The sequence below is a fragment of the Amblyraja radiata genome, chromosome 7 (assembly GCF_010909765.2).
Source record: "Amblyraja radiata isolate CabotCenter1 chromosome 7, sAmbRad1.1.pri, whole genome shotgun sequence".
Taxonomy (NCBI): domain Eukaryota; kingdom Metazoa; phylum Chordata; class Chondrichthyes; order Rajiformes; family Rajidae; genus Amblyraja; species Amblyraja radiata.
In genome coordinates, this window is record NC_045962.1 from 16166239 (window position 1) to 16178817 (window position 12579).

The following is a 12579-nucleotide window of genomic DNA, read 5'->3' on the forward strand; positions in this document are numbered from 1 at the left end:
TTGCTGGGGTTTTGACTTTGAATATTTTGTATGCAAACACTTTCCTGTAAAGCATGGTGGTACTGAAGGTGCTATATCCTTGCAGTGCTATCTGCTTTATCATCTGGTGTTTTCATGAAATTAAAATGTAATTGACGGGGAAATGCTCATCCTTGGTTATAAAAGATCCCAATCTCGCAGTTTTGGTCATAATTTTAAGAAATTGTTTATTCAAGCAAAATGTCATAAATAGAATTGTAATTGTAAATGTAATTGAAGCTGTAACTCTGACTTTTTATTTCATGTGGACCATAATCTGTGTCTATTTGCAACCTCTTTGTTTTCATTTCTTTAAATGTGCATTTTCTTGATGTTTAGCTATTATAGGAATTTTCCGGTAAAGGTATTTGAGAAATTAAGGTATTGGGAGGAGAGAGATACTTAAAGAAAAATACAAGGCCAGATTTCAGGGAGGTGGAAGCCTAGACATGCATAACAAAGAGGGTGAGCGAATCTGAGGGAAAGTGAGAGGATGAGAGCAACTTATTGAATCCACAGCATTCTCATGTTTTGAAAATAATTTTGGAATTCTTTAATTTGTGCTTAATTTTTAAGTGGATATTAGCAATAATTAACGTCATGTCAAATTGGTTTATTTCTAATCCTGCCTGACTTACCCTATGTGTAAAGGCATAAAGAACATGCACATGAGGTGAAGATACAAAACGGGACATAGTAACACATCAGCTGTTCCTTTCCTGTAAATGTCAACCATTTAATATAATATTATTGTTTTTTTTGTAGACCAGGACATTCTTCTTTCTAATGGCTGGAAGTGGTCCAGTCTCATTGCTCGCAATTTATTTAAGTGTTTTAAACTTATCGCTATATCGGAAATTCTTTGTTGGTAAGCCAAATTATGTTATTCTTGATTATTGTCGATCAACCATTAATTAGTTTTGGTGCTAATTGTGACATATTTCATGTTTATATCAGGTCAAACACTTAGATGCAAGTTTGTCAATGTCTCATTTATTTCCCTCTTTTACCTCCAAAACAGGTTATATTTTTATACTTGGTTGCATTAGCTATATTATATGCTATAAGCACGGGCCATTGTCGGATGAACTGAGCATAAATCTGCTCACATGGACTTTACAGCTGATAGCATTGCTGATGATATACCGTGGTGTGACATTCAGTCAATGTGCTTACACTGTGATAGTTATTCTCCTATGCGCAAACAACATCCACCATCCAGTTAACTTGATCTGCTACATTTACAGGTGAGTATTTGACTTTATTGCATAAGAAATATTACAAATAAGCTAGTTCTAACACTAGAAAACTCAAGATAGATGCATAAAGCTGGAGTAACTCAGTGGGACAGGCAGCATCTCCGGAGAAAAAGAATGGGTGATGTTTCGGGTCGAGACTCTTCTTCAGACTTGGATTATTCAGGAAACTCAATACGTTATTCCTGAATATTCTTTTGGGATTTTATGTTTGTTATTTATATTGCCAGACGATACTTTCGTATTTTTTCCTTTTCCATAATTTATTCTGCAGTTCTATAAGAACTAACATTTTCATGGGAAGTAATTGAAAAAGAGATGTTATTAGGGTATGTTAATCATGACGCCATGTTTATACATTCATATTTTGTAAACCAAACTGTCCTTAAAATCAGGCTTCCAAGTTTAATTTTTAACCAGCCGAAATTAGCTATTCTTTATTCAAGATATATCCAGTGTAGAAACAGTTGTAATGCCCAGAGAAATTCCAGAACATGGAAGGACACAAAGTGCTGGAGTAACTTAGCAGGTAAGGCACCATCTATAGAGCTTCCATGTTCTCCAGAGACGCTGCCTGCTCCGCTGAGTTACTGCAGCACTTTGTGTCCTTTTGTGTAAACCAGCATCTGCAGTTCCTTGCTTCTACCCAGAACATGGAGGTGAGTTTTCAAACAAATTTGGTGCTTGCATGATTGTACTGGAATGCTCCTGTATAAGTTTGTGATTTAAAGATGTGAAGAAGCTTAATCACCAATTAAATTATTTTGAATTACAATCTATTCTAGTAACAATAAACAAAGTACAACCAATTTGGGCAGAGCAAGCTCTGCAAACAGCCAGGAGGTTACAATAATATTATGTGACAATCAAATGGTTTGGGGTTGAACCGAGAGACACAAAATGCTGGAGTAACTCAGCGGGACAGGCAGCATCTCTGGAGAGAAGGAATGGGTGACGTTTTGGGTTGAGACCCTTCGTCAGGCTGATGTCAGTGGAGAGGGAGATACATAGAGAATGAAGTGTAAGGTGTGAAAACAGAACAAGGCATCGAGATCAAGAAAAATGTAGAATAGATGATTGTTAGCTGGGAGAAGGTAACAACAAAGCAAACAGGTAAACTGTAGTCGGCAGTAGGACTGGACAGAGAACTCGGAAGTGGGAGGGATGGAGAGAGAGGGAAAGCAAGGGTTACCTGAAGTTAGAGAAATCAATATTAATACCGCTTGGGTTTAAGCTGCTCAAGCGAAATATGAGGTGCTGTTCCTCTAATGTGGGCTGGGCCTCACTCTGACAATGGAGGAGGCCCAGGACAGAAAGGTCAGTATGGGAATGGAAGGGGAGTTTAAGTGTTTAGCAACCAGGCGACCAGGTGGGTTTAGGCGGACTGACGGAGGTGGTGTGCAGCAAAATGATCGCCGAGGCTGCGCTTGGTCTCGCAAATATATAGGAGTCGACACCTGGAACAGCGGATACAGTAGATGAGGATGGAAGAGGTGCAAGTGAACCTCTACCTCACCTGGAAAGACTGTCAGGGACCTTGGACAGAGTCGAGGGGGGAGATTAAACATTTGTTATAATATTGAACATTATTTTCTCGCTCCACTTCAAAAGATTGTGTGGCATCCTTCACATCGGGCTGAAAAAGCAAATGAGGGTTCAAAAGGTTGACACATTGTATGAATGTAGAAATGTAGCTGGGCAGATAATATGTTGTTTGGAATGATTCAGGTTAATTTGTTTAGATTTACTGTTCTCAGGATTACTGTTGTCTTGCACCTACCCATTTGAACTGCATCTCTACAAAGTGTATGGATGCTCGATAAATGTTTTTTTAATTAGTGCAGACTGACAGCACTAATGTTTTTTTTAATTAGTGCATCTGACAGCATCTCTGGAGAAAAGGAATGGGCAACGTTTCGGGTCGAAACCCTTCTTCAGACTGCTGCCTGTCCCGCTGAGTTTCTCCCTTAAATTGTGTCTACGGTGCTTTCTCCTTACCCCATTTTGCCACCAACCCCTCGCCCAACAAATAAAATTGGTGAAAGAAATCCATGCCGAGTTTGCCTACACTGGTTTTTGTTAGGATGCTTTAAAACCAAAGCACAAACAAAATCTATATGCATAATTTGAATTAAATTCATATTTTGTTGATGCCTGGTTGGCATCAAGGAAATTTAAGGCTTATTCCTAGCTAGCTTCAATCCTGCTGCTTGCATCCTGCACCTAAAGTTGGCTTGTTTACATTTCTGTAAACCACCACAATGTTACTCAATACTCACACGAGACTGTAATAGAGGGAAACTATCAGCATCAACATTTCCTGCCTCTGTGTACATCACGCCACCAGTGGATGGCGTTTGACCTGGAAACCAAGCCATGTAGAAATGAAACATCTCAATGCTTAGACTTGAACGATAACTTTGCTGTGCATTTGGGAAGGCAGAGTGCTTTCAGAAAGCCTATGTACAAATATGTGTATCTGCACTACTTATTCCTGATGACTCATAATTCTGTACTCTTCATAATGAAGTAAAATATATTGGTAACTTATGCACAATCTTGATGGAGGTTTATGATCTTAAACATCCTTGCATGTTTTGATTTCTGAGATTTATATACTTTAAGTAAAAGCATTAATTGGTTAACTGGTTAAACTGCATTGAATGGTTTTGCCAAGAGACCATCCGGATAAAAGTTGAATATTTAGAGTAATTGGGACATATAGCATGGAAAAAGCCCTTTAATAATAATAATGGATGGGATTTATATAGCGCCTTTCTAATACTCAAGGCGCTTAGGTCAGTCCATGACAACCATTAGCTGTACACAATCCCATTGCATTATCCCCACATACTCATAATGTCCACCCAGTTTCTACCACTTAGCTACATAGTGGAGGGAACTTACAACAGACAGTTAATCTTTAAACCTGCAAGTATTTGGGACCTGGGAGGAAACTAGAGCACTCGGGGGAGACCTATGCAGTCATGTGGAAAACCTGCAAACTCCATATAGATAGGACCCGAGATCAGGATTGAACCTGGTTCTCTGATACTGTGAGACGGTGACTCTACCAGCTATACAATTACACAATTGATTCAGTTGAGCATTTGTAACTACAGATGAGCCACTTGTTTTAAGTAATTTTAATCTTCTGCAACAAAATGAAGTTACTTTACAAGTTTGTACCTATATTCCTTATAACGAGGTTTGAAGTAGAGTGCAGTATTTCACATGTTTGTGTGATTGAAAGTAAGGTGATGTTAAAATATCCATTCCTTTAGTTTTGAATCTTGAATTTGATGCTCTGACCTATTTGATGACCTGCTTACCACAGATTAAATACCAACATTTTGCAGAAGCATAAAGTTGGTGAAAGAAGCCAAAGCCACTGGCCAATTGACAGACTGGACACCACCAACATCACATCGATAACTGGTGTCAGAACTACAGTGTCAAGCGTAGAGCTCCAGCACATGAGAGGGAATATTGTGAACAAGGCTGTCAGGTTAAGAAGATCCTTGGATTCTTGCCTCCATTTATACCTCACGCTGCCTCGGCAAGGCTAGCAGCATAATCAAGGATGGGTCTCACCCTGGCCACTTCCCCTTCTCCCCTCTCCCATCGGGCAAAAGGTGTAGAAGTATGAAAACGCACACCTCCAGATTCAGGGACAGTTTCTTCCCAGCTGTTATCAGACAACTGAATCATCCTACCACAACCAGAGAGCAATGCTGAACTACTATCTACCTCATTGGTGATCCTCAGACTATCTTTGATCGGACTTTGCTGGCTTTACCTTGTACTAAATGTTATTCCCTTATGTATTATCACACTATAAATTGCTCGTTTGTAATCATGTATTGTCTTTCCGCTGACTGGCAAGCACGTAACAAAAGCTTCTCACTGAACCTCGGTAGAAGGGACAATAAACTAAACTGAACATTAAAAACACAAAATTCATTGTGTACTTTACCTTCAATGCTTTGTTTTCAATTACAGAAATATTAAACGGTTTATTAAAAAGCCACAAATTAATTTCATTACTGAAGAGGAATACAGAGAACAGACTGAAATGGAGACCAAGAAGGCTCTTGAGGAACTTCGCCTCTGTTGTAGGAGTCAGGATTTTCCTACATGGGAAATGATAGCAAAAATCAGTACCCCAAAAAGGTAAGTGAGGCAGTATCATTGCCACTGACCCTTACCCCATTACCACACAATATCCGTTGTTACATACTGTACAAACTGTGGTTACGGTTGTGATGTATTTTTAACCATGATAGGGAAAGTATTGGGTAAATTATACATTCCAACAGACCTCAGGTTTATCTCTGTGCTCTGATGTTTTAATGCTATGCAGCTAAGCTACCTCCAGCCTCTGTATTCGCTTGTTGGGGAAGAATATATCTGAAACATTTACAATGATTCTGTGTGCATGTCTGTGTGTATGTCTGTGTGTGTGTGCGCGTCTGTGTGTGTGTGTGTGTGTGTGTCAGTGTGAGAGCCTTTGTGTGTGCCTGTGTCTGTCGATGTCTGTCTATGTCTGTGTTGGTGATATTTACACTTGGGAATCTAAAACACTCGACCATCTCCACTAAAGCAGCATTGATACCGAATGGGCTGTATACACTAGGGCTGCTTTCTGATTAACTAACTGATTGATTGATTAATTTTGAAAAAGTGATTCATTATTGATTAATCACTTTGCCCCTTTTCAAATTAAAACTCATTCTTTCTTGGCTTGGGCATTTTGACTTGCTTTCCAGGGCAGCCATTTCTTGCTTCAATATCTTCAAAATGTTTTACGGTTTTCAATATGACTCCATTGGCTTCGGCATCTTGACATTCTTTCTGGAGAGAATGGCATTGAGCTCTTCTGATTTACTCTGCTTCGCAGTGGGCTCAGCTTGATCATTATCATCTTCACCATTGTCATCAAATAATTAATCGTCTTTGAGAACAGCAGCATGTAAACATCTCTTGCCATTTTGGCAAGATCATTTGTTGGTGGGTACGCAAGTCGGGGGTTCCAGGCAGAGTCCTAATCCATTGGATCAAACAAGTGCCTGAGGAGTTGTGAAATGCCCGGGTTTCTTCTCTGCTCAATCCTGGCGCGATCAGCTTCCTACAGTTTTCTGCTGATATCTCCAATTTGCTGCTCCAGGTTGGTCAGCACGAAATCAAATATTTTGTCAGCTTTGACTAAGTTGCAGTCACCTTGTCCAAGGGCGAGGACGCTCATTTCAAACAAGTCCATACTTTCCGCTAACTCGGATGCCAATTGCTATTCAGTTTCAGATGGGAAAAGATGGCTGGATGAAAGCTCACTAGACACTGTTGGTATGACATCTTTCGTTTCCAAAACTGCTTCAGCATAGCCAGCATTCAATTCCAATGTGTTTTGCAATCACGATTCAATGCAATTTCATTTCCTTTTTCACGTTTGACTAGATTTTGCAGTAAATCATCTCTCATGGGTGATTTGTGGAAAAACGCAGTGATTTTATTTTTTGGATTTTTTCGAACCAATTCATCAATATTGTCGACAGGTTAAACATTTGCACCACGGATTGAGCTTTAACCCACATGGAGTCATCAATGCCTTCGTTCTCATCATCGGAATTCTCAATCTTCTCTTGTTCATAGATGTTACCCTCTTCATTCTCATCTTCATCACCAGAAGCAGACATGTTATGTGGCCACTTGTACAACATACCAACATACTAAGTGAATGTCATGCGAATGACACAATCACTGGAAAATGCCTGAGTTTTGACCGAGCTTAATGACATTGGTGGTCATCCCGACTACATGTTTCTTCAGATCAATGTCAAAAGTTTCAAGTTCATCAATGATCAGTTTTAGTCCCAATTATTATCTTAGTTATTTGGTCCAAAACTGGTTAACTTTAAGTTTTTGCTTAGCTTTACTGGATAGACTGGCTGAAAAGTTACTAAACATGTATTTACAAAGCAATGAATTATTGTACCATCCTATTCTAGTACTAGCTTTAGAGAAGAGAAAGTTTAGAAATGTAATAGATTCATAGATAGATTCATAGAAAATAGGTGCAGGAGTAGGCCATTCGGCCCTTCGAGCCTGCACCGCCATTCAATATGATCATGGCTGATCATCCAACTCAGTACCCTGTACCTGCCTTCTCTCCATACCCCCTGATGCCTTTAGCCACAAGGGCCACATCTAACTCCCTCTTAAATATAGCCAATGAACTGGCCTCAACTACCTTCTGTGGCAGGGAGTTCCAGAGATCCACCACTCTCTGTGTGAAAAATGCTTTTCTCATCTCGGTCCCAAAGGATTTCCCCTTTATCCTTAAACTGTGACCCCTTGTCCTGGACTTCCCCCAACATCGGGAACAATCTTCCTGCATTTAGCCTGTCCAACCCCTTAAGAATTTTGTAAGTTTCTATAAGATCCCCCCTCAATCTCCTAAATTCTAGCGAGTACAAGCCGAGTCTATCCAGTCTTTCTTCATATGAAAGTCCTGACATCCCAATCACTCGTGATTAAAAAAAAAAAAATTAATCAGAGCAGCTTTAGTGTACCCCCCCCACCCCCAAGTTTCCTGAAGTCAATGACAAACTCCTTCATCTTGCTGACTTGAAGGGAGAGGTGTCCTGGTACCACATTACTAACCAATTCGAACATTACGGAATCAGTTTCAGGTTCATGATCTGCAGTGAACATGCTTTATTTCTATTTGTGTGATGTTTCTGTTCATAAATTAGGCACTATATTTAATTTCACAATAACAGTTTCACAGATAAACAAAGCTATTGATTTATCTGTGAAGCCCTTGGCTTATCCAAAGAACAAAAACAGATTTCATAATATAGAATTAAAAAAATATATTTTGTTCTCAGACTCAGATTTTAAATCTAGTTAAGATTTTAAATTGTGCTCCTAAGTCCTGGCCTTCGATTACATTTTCTGTAAATTGTAATTTGAGGGGAAGTAAATTGGAAGTATTCATATATCTCGAACTAGACATTTCCTAAGGCTGTTGTATTTCCATTTGCTGTCGGAAGATATTAAACCTTATTCACTGCACATCATGAACCTGAAACTGATTCCGTAATGTTCGAAGTGTAGCCTATAATCATTTGAAATGGGAAGATAAGTAACTGGCTCGCATATTGTGTAAATATTGTGTAAATAAAACACATTTTCAGTGAAAATGGTTTACAAAAGTGATCTACTATTGTTGCTGGCCTGGTCACAGAATCTTAGTCCTAGTAATCCTAGTCAACAGGCTCTTCAGCCCAACTTGTGCACACCAACCAATATGTCCCATCTACACTATTTCAACCTGGCTGCGTTTGGCCCCTATCCCTCTAAACCTGCCCAGTCCATGTACCTGTCTAAATTGTTCTTAAACGTTGTGATAGTACCCGTCTCAACTGCCTCCTCCGGCAGCTCGTTCCATACACCCATCACTCTTTGTGTGAAAAAGTTGCCCCTCAGGTCCCCATTAAACCTTTTCCTGTACATCGTAAACCTATGTTCTCTGGTTCTCGATTCCCCTACTCTGGGCAAGCGTGCGTGTGTGTGTGTGTGTGTGTGTGTGTCTGTCTTCCCGTCTCTCTCCTCCCCCTCCCCCCCCCCCCCCCCCCATTGAGTCCTAACAACATCCTCGTTAATCTTCACCCTTTCCAGCTTGACAACTTATTTCCTATCACATGATGCCCAGGACTGAAAACAACACTCTAAATGTGCCCTCACCAACATCTTATATAACTGCAACATCACCTCCCAACTTCTATACTCGCTACAGGTGCTGACAAATGAGTGCATAGTAATCATGTAGAATACAGTTGGTATTTGGATGCAAACTTAGGTGAGGCACAGGGAAGTGGGGGGTGGGGGGGGGGGGGGGGGGGGGGGGGGTTGTAAGTAGCTTAGTTACCTTAAATTGGAGAATTCAATGTTCATAACATTGGGTTGTAAAGCTACCCAAGTGAAATATGAGGTGCTATTCCTGCAGTTTTCATGGTTCTATTTTGCCAGACCTACAATTTACTTGGGATGTGCTGGTATTGAATGGATGTATGCCTTGCTTCTTTTCCTTGCCTGATGGAAGGCTAATTTGAAATTTCTGGCCCACTGGTTGGGGAATTCTCTTTCCCTGGATCCACTGGGGCTGGTGCAGACTTCTTTACATTTTCTCCTTTATTCTAATTTCTAGACTTGCAGACTTTATCCTGGGAGCATCACATCTCACACACGAGGAGGTGTGGATGCATGACCAACATTATGGAATTGGGGGCTCTTTCTTGGAAGCCCAACTGTTTGCATCAGAAGACGAGAACGGCTCAGTCGTGCAGAACGGTGAGGTGATGGCTGCAGGCGAAAGTCACGAAGTGGATGAGACTGTATATTAATTCATGCTTCACTTGCTTCTGAATGGATTTTCTGAGTCATCATTCCAAACAGAGATTGACTAATGCACCAAATAAGTCTACATGGAATTCTCTGGTCTGGTTATTTCTTACACGCGGATGCACAAAAATAGACTGAGACCAAGGAAATGAGATGATCAGTGAATCTGTACGTGGTATATGAGTTTGTGTTTTCTTTTTGGAAAAATAATTTGCACTAATGCATGTGGCTCTGGTTAGCACTGACCCTATTATTGAAGTTGCATTTTTTTTTTGGTCAACCAATGACTTAAGGGGAAAAAAAAATATCCCAGCCCTTAGCCAGGTTGCAGACATTCATTTGTATGCTCGGGTGCCTCTCATATTTATCTTATTACAGTATGATTTGTGAATGTGTAATTCACCTAGTGGATTTCTCTTCTGTCCTATTGAAAGATAACTGGTTTGTCGCAAGTATCTAATCGAATTCTGAGGTCTTGAAGGCCCTGATTCTGGTCACCACAGGTGATGCTTCTGTGTCCATTACTTGTAGTGAAGATCAGCAAGTCCCAGTGCTTATAGTCGTTCCCATTACAACACCTATCAGGGCAGTGGCTCTGCTTTGTTGCAGCGAGAGCCTCTGCTTTGAGCACAGACTTTGACAAAACAAGACCAGTGTTCTGCTACTCCTTTCACCAGCCTCCAGCTAGTTAATTGTAGGGCAGCCTTAATCGATTGGGTACTATCAGCATTTCCATCAACCCTGCCCTGAGTTGGTGGGATAAATGGATTCTTGTCATCAATAATGTGATTGAGATGTGCAAGCCATTTCAGCAATCATGAAATATGATCCAAGGAGAACATATCATTCCATTATGAATATTGTTTCCTTCTCTGATTTCCTTATTTTTTTAAAGAAGAGATTAGAATTTGCAGGTTCCTTTTGGTATTTAAACATGAGGATTAGTCATGTATTTGTGCAGATATCTCGGATGCCCAAGATTACGTGAAGCACATTGTATTCCTGCTCTTTTATTTCAGGGTAAATCAAAAGAATTTCCCCTCGAGAGAGAGTTGCCGGTACTTAGTCCGAATGGATTGAATTTTAAACCTAACTTGGAGTATTCAATTTGAATATTTGATTAATATCTGTTCAAGAAATTTCCAGATGTTCACAATTTTACGATTCATTTCATTTGGACACCATTTTTATCTTGCATTCCATTCAGATAGCAATTTTTTGTCTTATTTTTATTATTTTAATAACAATGCAATCACGGTTAGATCAAGTTCTAAATCCCAGTGCTATGATTAAAGCTGTGCTAAAAAGGGATTTATTAGATGAAAGTAAATTTCGACTAAATTATTAGAAAATTAAGTAAAGATTATGTTGTTTAAAGGTATTTTTGAATCTAGAACGGAATCAGAATAAGGGGTCAGCCATTTCGGACTGAGTTGAGAAATGTCTTGATACACAGGTAGGACAATGAAAAATTGGTGGTCAGCCTGATCGAGTTTTATCTTTATTTTAGAATCAAAATGTGTGCATAAAATGAAGTGGAATATCATCTGGAAATGTCTTGCACAATTATAATTCAAAAATTCAAAGTTAAATTCAAATTCCAGTTTGAAATGGCAGTCATTTATGTGCCTTGCTGCCATTTTACCTTCTTATTCTCAGAGAAATGATTTTGCACACAACATTGCGAAGTAAATGAACAGGAATACAATGTGTATTACATAATCTTTGGATTTGAGACATATATTTTGAAAATCCAACATACACAATAAATTAAAATGCTTTGTTATTTAGCTTCCTCAAAGGCAAGGACATAAGAATTAGGAATGGTCTCTATCTGGCTCTGCAAGCTGGCTCCACCATTCATCAAAACCATGGATGAACATCTATTTCAGTTCCATTTTTCTGCAGTCCCATATCCCCATATCTTCAGAAATCTACCATTCTCTGATTGAATTCAATAACTGATAACATCAGGGGCTTCTCGGGTTGATATCCAAAGATTTGCCAACCTCCGTGTGAAGTAAGTCCTCATCCCTGTCCTAATCCCTGATTCCAGAATCTTCCAATGGGGGGGAAGTCTTTCTCCCTGTATCCAACCTGTTGAACAATGCAAGAACTATCCTTTAAGTTTTAGTGAGATTATCTCTCATATTTTCGGCAGTATAGAATACAGGCTCCTATCTCCTCATATGGCAAATCTGCCAGCCAAGGAACTAGTCTGGTGAATCTTCCTTGTGTTCCCTCTCTGCCATTCATATACATTTTAAGGTTAGAGACCAACACTATAGAATTTGAAACTGTTTAATTTCAGCAAGACAAATTGACTTAAATACTCAAATCCTCTTGGTAATGAAGGCCAACAAACGATTTGCTTTTCCAATTGCTTGCTGTATCTGCATGTGTTCTCTCAATAGCCTGTGTTCCCATATCCCCTCGTACGTTTCTCAATATTACCATTTCGAAATATTCTGTTCTTCTGTGCACCAATGTTGAAGCCCTGTTTTCCACACTGTATTTTGTAGCCAAGATCTTGCCAACTCATTTAGTTTGTCCATATATCCTTCTCCAAACTCACAATCACAACTAGTTTTATAATATCAGGAATTTTGGAAATATTACTTTTGATCCCCTCAGTCAAGTTGTTGATATAAATTATGAACAGCTGGGGTCCAGGCACATGTACATATTTATTCACACTGTGCTTTTTGTCCTTGAGTGATAGTTTTGAAACAGGCCTTTTGGCCCAACTCGCCCACATCGGCCAACATGTCCCAGCTACACTAGTCCCACCTGCCCGCATTTGGTCCATATCCCTCCGTACCTGTCCTATCCATGTAACTGTCTAACTGTTTCTTAAACTTTGGGATAGTCCCAGCCTCAACTACTTCCTCTGGCAGCTTGT

At 39.7% G+C, this 12579-nt stretch overlaps 1 protein-coding gene across 1 annotated transcript in view; it reads left to right on the forward strand.

The window, feature by feature from the left end:
- nemp2 (nuclear envelope integral membrane protein 2) overlaps window positions 1-10225 on the forward strand; it is a 35321-nt gene extending 25096 nt beyond the window's left edge. Inside the window, exons 6-9 of the mRNA XM_033023762.1 lie at window positions 784-886; window positions 1040-1265; window positions 5277-5447; window positions 9484-10225. Of these exons, the coding sequence (XP_032879653.1) occupies window positions 784-886; window positions 1040-1265; window positions 5277-5447; window positions 9484-9679 (696 nt within the window). The 3' untranslated portion in view covers window positions 9680-10225. The remainder of the gene's footprint in view (window positions 1-783; window positions 887-1039; window positions 1266-5276; window positions 5448-9483) is intronic.
- The last annotated feature ends 2354 nt before the right edge of the window (window positions 10226-12579 follow it).